We start from the raw sequence: 15,619 nt of genomic DNA, 5'->3' as shown, positions 1-15,619 counted from the left end.
ATTCCACAGAGAACCCTGGAGGGGGCAGGGCCCAGAATATTCCACAGAGAACCCTGGAGGGCTCACCTGTGTTCTCACCTGGAGGCCTGCTTTCAGGCCACCACCTCATCCCCACAGACAGAGCAGGCGTGACAGGGCCCCGGGCAGGGCAGGGGCAGTGAATAAGAGCACTTAGGAGTGGGAGGCAAGAGTTTCCGGATTGGGGAAAGAAGAGGGGGAGAGAGAGAAAAGAGAGAGAGGCTGAGACGAAATTGTTGGGAAGGGATTAAAGCCATGGCGACAAGCACAAGACCTCAGGCAGGTGGAGGAGTCGGGCTCCTGGCCACCTTCCCCCTGCAGTCCGAGATGGTTTGGGAGGGGCCTTCTCCCTCCACGGTCAGCCTCCTCTCTAGCTGACTCCCGGATGGAAAGTCAGGGCAGTGACAAGGAGATGGTGATGGGCATTTCTCTACCCCCAGCTCACAGGACGCTCTCCTTCCCACGCACCAAGGGCAGTGACAGACCAGTGTCAGTAAGTAGGACTGAGTCCACGCCATGGGCACAGTGCGTCTGCAAATTTCCACTCAGTGATAAAGCCTTTCCAAGTCAAGGCCCCACCATGCCCCTTCTTGGGGTGGGCATGGAGGAGAGGCATGTCCCCTCTACAGGTGAAGAGGGGCCTGCCGTCCCAAGTCTCCCCAGGCAGCCTCAAGAAGGCTTGGAGTCAGGCAGCCTTGGGATTCTAGAAGAGTAGTTTTCCCACCCTTCTCCCCAGGCTGGGATTTTCATAGCTCAGCACCTGCCTAACACAGCCAGGCCAGTCGGCCAGTCCCTGGCATGGGGCAAGCGCCCGAGAAGGAGGGGCTGGAAGTGTCCACTGAGGTACCACAGGTGGAAGGACACGGAACTCCGGTCTGCACTGTGCTTGTTCAGAAGACCTCCCCCCACCTCCTCTGTACACAAGCAGGAGGACCATCCAGACAGTTGCAGCCACCCCCACCTACGTGCCCTAGAGTTCCCTGTGGCAGCTGGTCAGGAGGAGACTGAGAACTCAGTCCTGGGGCTGGTTTTGTGGGCAGGTGGGGGAGCCCACCAAGAAGCCCCCAGCCACCCACCCTAATGATACAGAACAAGTCCAAGTTGGAGGAGGAGCAGTGGATGCAGGAAGGGAGCTTCCGGGCCTGCACACACCCGAGCCCGCTCCAGATAACACACTGGTGCACACAGACACAGCGCACACAAGAGCAGTGGGAGGGGTACCGACCTTGGCGATGGCTCCGGCTGGGGCTCCTTCCTTTAAACAGAGGATCAAAAGTTAGTCACTGGCTGGTAGGGTCATGCCCCCCAAATTGAGCCCAGTGGTCCAGGAAAAGGAGCCATCCCACCCTGATAGCCACCAAGGGCTCACTCAGCCCACCAGCCCCTTCAGGTCTGGCTCTGTCCCCACACCCCCATGTGAGGGGCTTACTTAGACAGGTCAGGCAGGCTCAGAGGCATTCCCAGCCTTAGGAGCCCCTGTCCTGTAGGGTCAGAGGAGCCAGAGCTCGAGGAAGGGGGAATTCTGGAGGGGAAACCACAGGGTGGTCTCACCCTGAGGTCACACATCCCCTTCCCTGAGTGGTGGACACTCGTTGAAATCAGAACCACGGCTCATAGCGTTTCCACATGGAGGCATTTTACGGAGAAAGCTCTAAGAGAACAGTTTAATTCCACAATCAATTTTCTGTACACAATGAGCTGTTTCTGATTTTTAATGTGTGTGTGGTTCCTTTCCATTTTTCACTTAATGGAATTATTCTTGTTCATGTAGCAAGGGAGGCTGGAATCAGCTGACAGTTTCACTCCAGGCAGAACAAGTGTGGTGCCCCTGAAATCCCAATAGGACTAAGGCAACTTCTCAGGCCTCATTCTGCCTGCAAGGCTGGTGTGACCGACCAATCTTATTGGGGATTGATTATTTCTAAATGTAACACTCACTAGAAATGAGAAAGAGCTGGGTGGCTTGGATTTTTACTTGTTGACCCATGAGGAGATTACAAGGCAACACCTGGGCCTTCAGGACCAATGTCCAGGTAGATCTGGTTACTAAGTGGACCATCCATGCTTCCAAATGCTTCCAGACACAAACCAAGTCCCTCTGACAGGGACAGAGCAAAGCTGACATGGCAGAGGCAAAATGGCCCCAAAGCCTGCATGTGCTGGGGTCGTTGAGAACAAGGCTCATCCCGGCAGGGTCCCTCACAGCCCACTCCCTGCCCTCTGGGGCCCAACTAGCATAGGGAGCCTGACTTCTCCCTGTGGACTGGGGGAAGAAGGGGATACTTCCTCTGCCCTGATGTGGTGCCATGCCTACTCAGCCTGTAAACCCCAGCATACCAAGAGCTCCCTGTCTGCATGGCTGAGACCCACACTCCAGACAGAAGGCCCCTGTGGATGGCTAAGACTCCCAACGCTCCCCTAATGCACCGGTAGATCCAGCCCGGGAGCCCAAGGAGCCCCACGTGCTCTGGCCACAGACCGGACCCCCATCCCTGCAGGAGCGTGGGCTCACACATACCCCAGTGGAGCTGCCCTCACACTCACCCCAAGTGCCTCCTGGGCAGCTCGACTGGGGCAAGCTTACCACTGGGCAGCTGTTAGGTCACTCTGAGAGGCCTAAGGCATGTGGGGTGGGCAGGACCACCCATCCAACCAAAGAGGGCCTCAGAGCGAGGCTCTTCCCTGCGTGCCAGGCTCCCCCACCCCACAGGATAAGCATATCCCCCACAAACTTGGGGCCCTCTACTAGCCCCTGGCCCCACCCCCTGTGTAGAGGCCCTCCCCTAGGCCTCGCTCCCTAACCCAGCCGAGACTACCCCCAGCATGGAGCTACCCCATCCTCACTCCTCGGGGCCCCCTTCCCCAGGCCTGCCCCAGCTCTGCCATCCACCCCTCCCTGCTGTGGTCCCTCCCTTGGCACTCCTCCTCTCGGTTTCTTCCTCCCTCAGCTCCCCAAACTCTTGGCTTTTCCCCAGCCCATCCCCTGGCTCAGCTCCACCCCTGCACCCCAGTTCTTCCCATCATCCCTGAGGCCACCACTACTGACCTGAAGGTGAGACCAGATTTGCTTTTGAGGTTCCGAAGCAGCTCCAGCTGGTTGAGTGGTGGGATCAGCCTGGGGAGAAGTGGGGTAGTCATGGACTAGGAAGCTCCCCTCGCCTCCTCTCCCCTCCTCCAGACTGAATGGGGCAGACTTGGAGAGAGGGGTGGGCTGTGGGGACCCCAGTGGGGGTGAGGCAGAGCCTCCTGCTCTCACCACCCCCTTCTTCTTCCCTAACATCCCAGGAGCATGCCAACTGTAAAACAGCACCCCAATATATTTAGGGTCCTACCCCCTCTCCACTGTCGCTATGGGTCGGAACCGACTTGATGGCACTTAACAACAACAACAACAACCCCCTCTCCACAGAGTCCCTCTGCCTAAGCTAGGAGAGGGACTTAAAGGTGATAGAAAGGGGCTTTGCTGGGCAGAAGCCCACTCAAGACTGAAGAGTGTAACACTGGTGAAGAGCCCTCACCATCAGGCCAAATACCACAGAGACCCCCACAAGCTGGCCTGGCTCTGCTCCAAGCCCCTCCCAGATAAGTCACCCTGCCGGACAGTGCCTCTGTCCCAGATTCAGTACCTCCTGTACTTAAGCTTCACACCTTGTCTCCACGAAGCAGATTTCCCTCCTGAGATCCAACCCCAGGTTCCAGACCCTGCCTCTCCTCTCTACCACAGGAATCCTCCAGGCAACTCCAGGACCCAGAGCCTCCACACCCACCTGTCTTATCTGTCCTTCTTGCCCTGACTGACCAAAGAGCACATCTGACCTGGGAGAGTAAGGTTCTCCTCTGTGTCCCCCTTTGTGAAAGCCACACACCCAAGCTTCGATCTCCCCCAAACACTGGCCCTGCAGAGCCCCAAGTGACCTGAGATCAGGGGACCACAGAATGTGGGCTGTGTGCTTTCTCCCCAAGGCTAGAGTAGGGGCCTCACATTACTCCTGCTGACTCCTGAGTGGGCAGCAGAATCTCCTTCCTCTTCTCCTTCCTAGCCTCTCAGTTCTGACTGTCCCCTCCCCATTCTCCTAGATCTTCAGATCTTTGTGTCACTAACTACCCTGCTCAAACACATCCCATGGGCCCTTGCTATCTTCAAAATGAAGCACCGATTCTACCTGGCACTCATGTCCCAAAAAGCAGCCTTAACTCATTCTCTGGCTCTTCTCCATTCTTGTTTTCTCTCCAGTACCCCTGAGCTCAGTGGGTATGCCCTGTATAAGATCTCCCTCCACCAGCCTCCATTCCCAAGCCTGCCCAACTCCAGGGCCCTGCCCAGGTTCCCTGGTCACCGTGAACTCCATCAGATGACACCTGTGTCTCCCTGGTCACCGTGAACTCCATCAGAATACATCTGTGTCTCCCTGGTCACTGTGAATTCTTTCAGACTATACCCATGTCTTCCTGGTCACTGTGAACTCCATCAGACTATATCTGTGTCTCTCTCCCTGGTCACTGTGAGCTCCATCAGAATACATCTGAGATTCCTTGGGCACTGTGAGCTCCATCAGACTATATCTGTGTCTCTCTCCTGGGCACTATGAGCTCCATCAGACTACTCTTGCTGCCCCACAGCTTGGCTCCTTTGCCCCCTTTGCCCCAGCACATGCCCCAGGCTGGGGCTGGCTGTGGGGGAGAGCCTGTAAACCCTCCAAGCACACACGTTCTCTCCCCTCTCAGGTTATGTATAGGTTAGGATGCTCAGCAGAAAGCCCAGGGGTGGTGGGTTAATCAGCTGCAGACCACCCAGGTGAGATCCACCACCACAAATAGGCAGGAACAGGGATCCAGGTTAAACATGGGGTCAGTACCTCAAAGCAGAACAGGACATGCCTAACAAGCAGCCGTACCGAGGACAGACTGGAGCCCAGCCGTGCACACACCACACATTACACACCACACATGCTCACAGCCCTGCCTTGCCCCGGGGGGTGTCCAGTGAAGGCTGAGCTGCAACGTGCAGACAGGGAAGAGGGGAAGAGGGGATGTGCTCTGCTGGCTGAGGAGGAGGGACTCCCCCCCTCGGGAGAAGCCAGCACTGGCTTCAGGGCACTACAAGGAGACATCCAGCTTCAGTGGACAGCTCCAGCTACCAGGCCATAAGGGGCCACTTCCCACATACTGAAGCAGCTTACTCCTGGGGGTGGGCTCTCTGCAGAGGAGATGGACAGAAGCAACCTTCTCAGGTCAGCAAGGAGCCTGCCAGGACCTGAAGGAGGAGCCCCCAACCTGCCTTAAGAACCCAGGAGTCCAACAGCTGGAAGATCCCAACTCCCTGATGAGGCCTCTGAGCTCTGCAGGCAGCAGTCTAGGGGCACCTTGGGGAGATGCCCCAGGGGTCCTACCATCCACAGGAGGTTCATCCTGGGTGTTCATTCTACAGGGTCTACAGGGGGGACCCTTGAAGCTGGAGTGATGCAGCCTGCAGCATTACACTCCCTATACGTCCCCCCTTCAGGTGAGTCACGTGGTGCCAATGTATCAACCAGGGCAGCAGGAAGACGTGGAGGACCCACCTCTGCTCCCTCTTGCTGCTCTGAGAGGCTGTGGGAGGAGGGGGTCCCACAAAGGGAGAACCTGAACAGGGGTCCAGAGGAGCACCCCCTCACACATCTCTGTGGGTCCCAGCCATCCTGCTGACAGGAACAGAGGAAGTTCCTTCTAGTCTGGGAAGTGCCTATGCCCCCAGACCTGGGGCCAGGAGCTAGGCCTGCAGACAGCCCATCTCTGCCACTCCAACCTCCCCGGGGGCAGGGAAGGACTGCAGAGCTGAGACAAGGCAGGGAGGGAGCAGCAGGAGCAGAAGACAGATGGGACCAGTAGCAGGAAGCGGCTCTGTGGGGGCGGGGGTCAATTCAGGGAAGAGGAAGGGGGCCCACTGTGGGCTCCAGGGGGTGTAGAGGTGAACTGTCTTCTGGCCTGACTTTCCAGTGTGGGTGGGGCCCGGGGATGTCACTGCCGGGCTCTGGGCCAGGCTTCCCAGGCTCCCGACAGCCCCCACACAGAACAAGAGACCACACCACAAGGGCCGTTCACAGTTCACATGCGTTCCTACCTGGAGGCCCCGTACGTTTGGGTTTGTGAGCTTTTCAAGTATTCACACACACACACAAAGGGAAAAGAAAGGAAATAGAACGGGATCAGAAAAAGAAAATGAAAAGAAAAAAAAAAGGTCAAGGAAAGTGGGGAAAACAACAGAACAAAGAAAATTAGCTTGACCCATGCTCTCCATCCCACTGACCCAGGGGTCCCTGAACACCTCACCAAAGGACAGCTCTTCTAATGGGTCCCTGTTCTCAAAAGTGGGGTGGTGCTCAGTCCCCAGGGCCAAACACCCCAGAACCTAGAAATTGTCTGGTAGAAAGGATAATGAAGAAGAGTAACCTTCCTCTTCTGGGTGACTTGACCCTGGGGTGGGGGGTGGAAGACAGGGGTGTGAAAGGGAGGCAAATGGGATGGGGCTTCTGCTTGGCCTCAACCTAGCCAACCCTGGAGAAGAGCCTGTCCCCAGCCTAAGAAAGGTACCCCACCCCATTCATGAAGCCTCCAAGTGGACAAAAAGTCCTCACACACATAAGGAGAACTGAGCCTGGGAAGTGCCCAGGTTCAGGTGGGCCCAAATCCCAGGTGATAGTGTGTGCTTGGACCTACTGACCTCATGTTCTTGTGAAGTGGGGCCCACTGACCACAATGACCCAGATTCTGTGCCGGCAGGAGCTCAGCTGCTCCCTAGGCATCTGTGTGCTGTGCTCTGTGAGGTCTCCTGGAACTTAAAGGAGTGTACCTCCTGGTCCTGGCACCCAGAGCTTACCTTGGACGGGGCTCATTCTCCTCACCTCCCACAAGGGCCCTGTTCCTTTGTGGATGGAAGGTCAAGATGTTCTTGATGTTATTAAAGCTCAAGGAACCTACCCGGGACCCCCAGCCAGGTGTCAGCATGTCCAGAGTGGAACCAAGCCAATGGTTGGTTGTCAAAGCCAAAAGGGAGCAGAGGGATGGGGTGCAAACAAAACCCACAGCACAAAAGACAAATGACCTGGAAACAAACCAGAGTCCCATTTGGGAAAATACAAGACATACATTGAAAAGAAAAAGGAAACCAAAAATTTCAAAACAATGAACAACAAATAAAAACTGGTGTAAGAAAAATGGAGTCTAAACAGAAACGGTGCTACAGTCATCACACGGAGAGGCCGGGTGCTGGAGGGGACAGGGGACGGCGCGCAGGACGCTACCTGTACATGGGCACAGTGACGGTGCGTTCATAGTACTGCCAGGTGGAGTGGAGGTCCGTTCGCGACAGGTTGGTGGCATAGAATCTCCAGGCAGACTGCAGAGGGGACATGAGAGGGTGAGCAAGTTTCACTGAGAGACTGGGCCTGAGGAACAGAACCCACGGGAGGACCCACCTCCCTCTCCAAGGACCAGGAGCACAACAGATCCTGAGCCAGGAGCCAAGGAAATAGCAAATCCCCTAACAAGTCCCCTAGCAACTCCCCAACAAGTCCCCTAGCAGGACCCCTAACAAGTCCCTAACAAATCCCCTAACAAGTCCCCTAGCAACTCCCCAACAAGTCCCCTAGCAGGACCCCTAACAAGTCCCTAACAAATCCCCAACAACTCCCCTAGCAGGTCCAAGTCACAGTGATGAGCTCTTTTTTTTTCCTATTAAGCATTACATTAATTTTCTTCTGCTGAACCACCCTTGCAATCCTAGAATAAATTCCACTTGCCATGGGGTATAATTTTTAATATCCTGCAGGATTTGATTTGCAAATCCTGCAAGATATTAATACCAAATTCTTGAGGCTGTTTACCTAAGGGACACTGGTATCTAGTTTTCTTGCAGTAGCGCTTTTGAATGACTTTAATATCAGTGTAACCTTGTTGTTGTTGTTGTTAGGTGCCATCAAGTCAGAACCGACTCGTAGTGACCCTATGTGTAACAGAACGAAACGCTGCCTGGTACTACGCCAACCTCACAATCATTGCTACATTTGAGCCCATTGCTACTGCCATTGTGGCAATCCATCTCACTGGGGGTCTTCCTCTTTTTCTCTGACTCTCCATTTTACCAAATATGTTATCTTTCTCCAGAGACTGATCGCTCCTGACAATATGTCCAAAGTATGAGAAACAAAGTCTGGCCGTCCTGACTTCCAAGGAGCATTCTGACTGTACTTCTTCCAACAGAGATTAGTTTTTAGTTTGTTCTTTTGGTAGTCTATCGTACTTTTAATATTTTCCTCCAACACCATAACTCAAATGCATCAATTCTTCTATGGTTTCCTTATTCACTGTCCAGCTTTCGCATGCATATGAGGTTATTGAAAATACCATGGCTCGGGTCAGGTGCACCTTAGTCTTCAAACTGACATCTTTGCTCTTCAACACTTTCAAGAAAGAGGTCTTATGTAGCAGATTTGCTTAATGCAATGCATGGTTTGATTTCTTCACTGCTACTTTCATGAGTTTTGATGGTTTGATCTGAGCAAAATGAAGTCTTTGACAACTTTAATCTTTTCTCCATTAATATGGATGTTGCTTATTGGTCCAGTGGTGAAGATTCTTGTTTTCTTTACATTGAGGAGTAACCTATACTGAAAGCTGTGCTCTTTGATCTTCATCAGTAAATATTCTAAGTCCTCTTCGCTTGCAACAAACAAGGTTGTATCATCTGCATATGGCAGGTTGTTCATGAGTCTTCCTCCAATCCTGATGCCACGTTTTTCTTCATATAAGCCAGCTTCTCAGATTATGTGCTCAGCATATAAATTAAGTATAGTGAAAGAATGCATCTGCCTCTTGGTCTATTATATAATTGTGCATCGTGAGCACAATTAAGTGTTCTGGAATATTCATTCTCAGCAATGCTGTTAATAGTTTGTCATGATCCACACAATAGAAAGCCGTTACATAGTCAATAAAACACAGGTAAACACCTTTCTGCTTTCTGCCAAGATCCATCTGACATCAGCAATGCTATCCCTTGTTCCACATCCTCTTCTTGAACCTCTGGAAGTTCTCTGTCAATGTGTGGTTGTAGCCGTTTTTTAATTATCTTTAGAAAAAATTTACTTACATGTGATATTAATGATGTTGTCTGATGATTTCCTCATTCAGTTGGGTCACCTCTCTTTGGAATGGACACAAATATGATCTCCTTTTTTGTTTTGCAAGAGTTTAAGAAGGATTGGTACTAATTTCTTCTTTACATATTTGGTAGAATTCCTCAGTGAAGTTAAGTCACTTCACTGGTCCTGGGCTTTTCTTTGTAGGAAGTCTCCCTCCCCCACCCTTTTACGTACTCAGTCTCCTTACTTATTACGCATCAATTTAGGGTTTGCATTTCTTCTTGAGTCAGTTTTGGAAGTTTGTGTTCTTCTAGGAAATTGACCATTTTGTGTAAGTTGCCTAATGTGTTGGCATGTAATTGTTCAGAGTAACCTCTTAAAATTGTTTTTGTTTCTGTAAGATCAGCAGCAGTACCTCCACTTTCATTTCGGATTTTAGTCATTTGGCTTTATCTAAAGGTTTGTAAGCTTTGCTAATTTTTACAGAAAACCAACTTTTGCTTTAGTGGGTTCTATTTTTCTCTATTCTCTATTTCAATTGGTTCTGCTCTAATCTTTACTTCTTTTTCTTTCTTCTGTTAGCTTTTGCTTTGTTTAGTCTTGTTTTCAGTTCTTTGAGGCGTAGTTTTACGTTATGGGTTTGAGCTCTTTCCTTGTTTTTTAATGTAGGCATTTAAAGACATAAATTCCCTTCAGAACACTGCTTTCCCTGCGTTGCATAAGGTTTGGTATGCTGTGCTTTTAATTTTTTATCATAGTATTTTATAATTTCCTTTACGATTTCATGTTTGACCCACGAGCTATTTAAAAATAGGGTGTTCAAGTTTCACAAATTTGTGACTTCTCCAGGTTTCCCTCTGTATTGCCTTCTCATTTCATTCCATTGTGTGATCTCAATCATTGAAATGTACTGAGATCTGTGTGATCTAGAATCTCCTGGAGAATGATCATGTGTACAATGAAAGAATGTGTATTCTTCTATTGGGTGGCATGCTCTATGTGTGTCTGTTAGATCTAGTTGCTGTCCAAGACTTCCTTGTTTGTCTTTGGCATAGGTGTCCTATTCATTATTGAAAGTGGGATGTTGAAGTCTCCAACTATTATTGTTGAACTGATTCTCCCTTCAAAGCTGCCAGGTTTTCTTCACCAATTTTGGCACTCTTTGTTAAACAAATGCATGTTTATAATTATCACATGTTGTTTTGTCATTATTTGTCTTTTGTAGCAGTTTTGACTTAAAATCTGTTTTGTCTGATATTAGCATAGTCATTGCTCTCTTTTGGTTCTTATATGCATGAAGTGCATCTTTCTGTCCTTTACTTTCACTCTCTTTGTATCTAAATATGTCTCTTTAAGACAACATATGCTTGATCATGTTTTTTAAACAATTCTTCCAATCTTTACTTTTAACTGAAGAGTTTCATGTATTTACATTAAAAGTCACTACTGGCACAAAAAAAAAAAAAAAAAGTCACCTGAGAAGAAAGAAGAAGAAAAAAAGAGTAATCTGATACAATTTGATGAACTTGACCTACACCTATGGATGCAGTAGCTCAAAAGAGGGAACAAATCTTTACAGCAAGGATCATTCCCACCCCCTTCATACACAGGGTAGACAGGGATGGGCAACTTGGACACTGGCTACCCAAAATGTGGGGGGAGGGGGAGCTACAAAGGCAAGAAGTGACTGGCTTACAAGCTTTCAAGAGGGAGCCTAGATTCAGAGGGCTCGGAGGAAGGTAGAATCTTCACTGGGTAGTATCCAATCTGTCTAGGCGGGGCTGATGAAAGAAAATGCGGATAGGTCTCTTGTGATATAATAGTGAATAATTGTTATCAGGACTGCTTGTGAGGGTTGGAAATGTAAAGGTAGACATTTTGTAGCAAAAGGAAGGAAGTGGTTGACTTTGCAGTCCAGGAGTGAAGGTCCCTGGAACCATCAAGGGCCAAGAGCGGAGTGCAGGACCCTACCCAGAGAAACAGTGACACCAGAGATGGAGGCAGAGACGATGGCGTGGAGAGATGGAGCAGCTGGGAACTCTAGACTCAGAGAGGGCGAGGGGCTGTGTGCTGACAACCAGGGCACAGGCTTGCGGGGTATACCCTTTGGTTGGCTGATGATACATGGAAGGGATCATAACCATGGCAATGTAATGATATCCGATAGGATGAATGTAAAACTAATGTTCTCCCATGTAAACTATCACATAATTCATAATAAAACAGTTTTTTAAAAAAAAAAGTTGTCTGCCATTTTGTTATTTGCTATCTATATATCATATTTACGTCTTCCGTTCCTCAGTCCTCTTGTGACTGACTCCTTTTGTCTTTAATTGGATTTCCTTCCAGTGTACAGTTTTGATTCCTTTCTCATTTCCTTTTCTGTATATCTTTTAGCTATTTTCTTAGTGATTACTCTGGTTTACAATTCATTTCTTAAATCTATAACAACCTCGCTTGAAGTAATACCAGCTCAGCTTCAACAGGACACAAAATCTCTACTTCTATACAACTCTGTCCCACCATTGTTTTTCTCATGAATTTTCTCTTTATACATTGTGCACTTATTAATGTAGATACATTATTATTGTTTTAGAAGTCATACAGGAGAAAAATAGGGAGTTACAAACCAAAAATGCCATAATATTGGCTTTTATATTTAGGAGAAGACTCCTAGCTTCTGGGAGGACACAGTCTTCATAGGCCATGGGGGCATGGAGGGTCCTAGGCCCTCCTCTGGAACCTTTGCTTCTCCAGGAAGCAGGAAGCAGGCCAGTTTACAGACCTCTTAGAAAAGCAGCTATTCCTCCCTCGTCAGCCTTACCACCCAGTAGGATGACTGGTTTTCCTAACAGCCATAGCTTCTGATCCAGACTCAGAAGAAAGAAAAGCCTCTTCCAGAGGGACCATCAGAAGCAATTAGACGTAGCAGAAGACACAGGCTGAATACGTAAAGAAGGGACAATGTTTATGTGTTTGTCTGTCTTGTGAGGATTGGTTTCTCCTGCCCATTACTGTCAAATGGACATTTATGTGTGATAGAAATGAATGTTAGGAATTATGATTACAGAAAACTTATAAGTCCATCTTCAGCCTATAACTAACTGGATGTGCTAAAAGGGGAATTAGAATTTTCCCAGGATAACAGGCTTCTTATTAAGCCTTTGTAGAGTATGGGGCCTTAGGTGGAATCCTGAGCCTCACCCAGAAACTTCTGAGTTGGGACAGTCCCACTTGAAAAGACATGCAAACCAATCCAGAACTGCTGGGAGAACAGAAGATTCTTATGGAAAGAAAGACCTTCAGAAAAAAAAGTGGATACTATTTGACAATTTCAATATCAAGCAAGCTGTTTCCTTTGGAGGTCTCATGGCAAGAGAAGTCAGCCCATCATGGAAAACCCCCTTCTAAGACTGAACTCTCAGGGAACCCACAATCATTCTAGTAAGCTTGCTGGCAGCTAGCTGGGTCTACTTGTGAGTGGAAGTGGAGGAAATGCAGCAGTGAAGGCCTGGGCTGCGTTTGGCCATGTCCCAGTGACACGCATTGACATTGAGATGTGTGCCTGCAGGCAGGAGGCTGGCTTGCAGAATATGTCCACTGGACACTTAAATGAATATTAAATATATATTTTTTGTTTTGTATGTGTACATCAAATATTTTTGCTTAGTTCATTTGTGAAATATAAGATGTAAATGGGGAACCACAGGGAGGAAGCTGGATAGCTGTTGTTACAGTGAGGGGATTGTAATCATTGAGATGAAACAAAGTGCATGATTGGTTGAATGTAAAGCTGATCATCCTTCACTCAATTCACAATAAAAAGTTAAAAAGAAAAAAAGCACCAACTAGGCTCCTCTGACTCAGTAAAGCCACTGTGACTCCGGTCTTATGGAGTGTACTGGGGACTTCTCTGCTGTGTCCTTCCTTCAGGAAGTCCCCACAGTCCAGCCCTGAGACCACAGTGTGTCCTTACAGGGAAGGTCTTTCAGGACCCCACAGTGGGAAAAGCAGTGGCAGAGCACGGGACACTGCCCTCTGGTGCAAAGCTTGACAGGACAGACACAGAGGCATGAGTGTCCCTGGACGGTCCCTGACTGCTAAATGGAAGGTTAGAGGGTCAAGTTCACCCAGACAGAGCTTAGAAGACAGACCTGAAAATACCACAGAAGACTCAGCATTAAAAATTCCATGGAGCACAGATCTCAGACACCTATGAGGTCACCGTGAGTCAGAGCTAACCGGATGGCAACACTGCTTCCCGGGGGGTAAGAATGACCTTGGAGAGCCGTGGAGGGAGGGGGAGGTCAAGGTGTTGGCGTTTGTGCTTTTGATTCCTGCACTATCTGAACATATTAACCACGTGTACATGTGGCTATTTCTTTTTAATGTCTATGCTGTGAGATTACAAAGAGCACAGATGGCACTCTAGGATAAGTGCTGAGCCGCTAACCACACAGTCGGCAGTTCAAATCCACCACTGAGTCCACAGAAGAAAGATGAGGTTTTCTGTTCCATAAAGATTAACTATATAGGGTCACTATAAGTCAAAATCTATGCCTTGGCACCTAAGAACAACAGCAAGATTGTGGGATTATGGGACATTTTTGTTCTAGATACTCTTTCACATGAAAGAAGTAATGGTTTAGAATGTTGATGTTGAGATACATAAATGTGGTAACCTAAGGCCAAGACCACAGGAGCTCCATGGGAGGGATCGGGTCTGTATACAGCAGGCAGTAGAAGATTCTGGTCGCTCTGAGAGTCCACCAGGCCAAGGGCTCTGGGGGGGCTGAGGAGTCTCTGGCTCCTTGCCAGCTCCCCAGGCAGTCCTGGTCTCCCAGCTCCTGTTCAGAGTTACCCTCACATTTCAGGGTGCCATTTAGGACAACCCATCTGCTCCTTCTGGATATTGGGGCACCTGAGGGGCATCTGGGCAGGTGAGTGAGCTAGGGGCAAGATGGTGCTGGTCCATGGCTCAGCTGAGCTCAAGGTGGCCTTGGGTACTGACCTTGTGAAGTTGGAGGTCAAATGCCCCGTCAGACCATTTTGACACTTGGTGTCCAGGCCACAGATGTGATGAGGTGCCTCATCCTTGGCCTGTGAGGAGTGACTTTCATGGCCCAGACTGCCCATAGGATTGACCACCCTGAGCAATGCTGTGGGGGCTCCATCAATGTTCTAGGCACCCTCATCACCCTGAATGGTCCCATAGACCTGGGACCCCCACACTGAGTGACGTTTAGAGTCTCTCTGGACTCACCTGGATCAGGCCGGCTGCAGGATTCCGACGCTTCTCAAAGTGTTTCTGCCGATGCTGCTCCTGAACTTTCAGGGCAAATCCAGAGCCCAAAATGCCCTGCAAGTCACTGTGGTCAGACCACGTCCTAGGGACCCACAGCTGCCCTAATCCCCCAGGGCAACTGCCCTACCACTACTGTGGTGGACCCCCCAGTGTCTCCTGTCCCTGAGGGACCCGTGGTCAGCTATGAGTCTGGAAGACACCCTGGGTACCCCACACCACCCAGCCTGTGACCCAGTCCAAATATGAAGGGGGCTCACCGCAGGAAGCGCAAAGAAGGAGACACCAATAAGGGTGAATGTGGCTGCCAGGAGCCTCCCGTTCCAGGTCTGGGGGTACTTGTCTCCATAGCCAATGGTTGTCAGGGTGATCTGGGAACAGTGGGCTCCAGTTACCGGGCTGGACCCACAGGGCTACCCGAAGTGACATCACTGGAGTGCTGCCCCTACACCAGAGAGGCAGTCGGGAAAGGGTGGGGACAACTAGGGCAAGACAGACAGGACGCCTCCTCCCAGCCCAGGGCCCCCTCCCCCTCCAACAACCACATAAAACCTCCCCTAAGCCTCCTCTTTCCCAGCATGGGTGGGTACGTGGGAGGGTGGTGGTGGTTATGAAACCTCTCTGCCCCATTTCACTCCAAGAAGGCCAGGAGAACAAAAACTGGTCCCATAACCCACAACAGCCTGGCATGGGAGCAAGAAGGTCCCCAGCCCACAAGGCTCAGGCTGCAGGGTAGCATCTGACAGAGACCAGGAAACCCAGCAGGTACCCAGGGACAGAATTGCCCTGGGGGTGAGGGGACAGGTGAAAAGTGGCTCAGGAGAGTGGGTGGCTAGAGGTCTACTCAAGTAACCTCTGAGCTGAACCACAGGAGTGTGTTCCTCAGAGGAAACCCCACAGGGCTCATGCTATACCAGGTGACCAGAGGTGACAAGAGGCCAGCAGGTGGTGGACAGGATGAGACAGTGACAATCAGCCTGAGGGAATGTAAGAATGTTCTGACAGTGACGAGAGGCCCTCCCCGGGAACTGGTGGTCTGTGCTAGGAATCTTCTCTAGAAGCTGTTGTTGTTGTTGTTGTTGTTGTTGTGCCGTCAAGTCGGTTCCGACCCATAGCGACCCTGTACAGGGTTTCCAAGGGTGTAAATCCTTACGGGAGTAGAAAGCCTCATCTTTCTCCC

At 50.1% G+C, this 15,619-nt stretch overlaps 1 protein-coding gene across 5 annotated transcripts in view; it reads right to left on the bottom strand.

The window, feature by feature from the left end:
• Positions 1 to 15,619, bottom strand: part of KCNQ2 (potassium voltage-gated channel, KQT-like subfamily, member 2) — a 56,146-nt gene that overhangs the window by 13,522 nt on the left and 27,005 nt on the right. For 4 of the 5 annotated variants that reach the window (XM_006873343.1, XM_006873345.1, XM_006873347.1 and 1 more), the window contains exons 6-11: positions 14,700 to 14,810; positions 14,401 to 14,496; positions 7,299 to 7,393; positions 6,119 to 6,148; positions 3,065 to 3,133; positions 1,244 to 1,273 (exon numbers count right to left, since the gene is read on the bottom strand). In XM_006873343.1, the coding sequence (XP_006873405.1) occupies positions 1,244 to 1,273; positions 3,065 to 3,133; positions 6,119 to 6,148; positions 7,299 to 7,393; positions 14,401 to 14,496; positions 14,700 to 14,810 (431 nt within the window). The remainder of the gene's footprint in view (positions 1 to 1,243; positions 1,274 to 3,064; positions 3,134 to 6,118; positions 6,149 to 7,298; positions 7,394 to 14,400; positions 14,497 to 14,699; positions 14,811 to 15,619) is intronic. The other variant, XM_006873346.1, reaches the window with a different exon arrangement.

Source organism: Chrysochloris asiatica, unplaced genomic scaffold (genome assembly GCF_000296735.1).
Source record: "Chrysochloris asiatica unplaced genomic scaffold, ChrAsi1.0 scaffold00238, whole genome shotgun sequence".
Classification (NCBI taxonomy): Eukaryota; Metazoa; Chordata; class Mammalia; order Afrosoricida; family Chrysochloridae; genus Chrysochloris; species Chrysochloris asiatica.
Note: the sequence above shows the minus strand (reverse complement) of the source record. Positions and strands in the feature narration are given on the sequence as shown.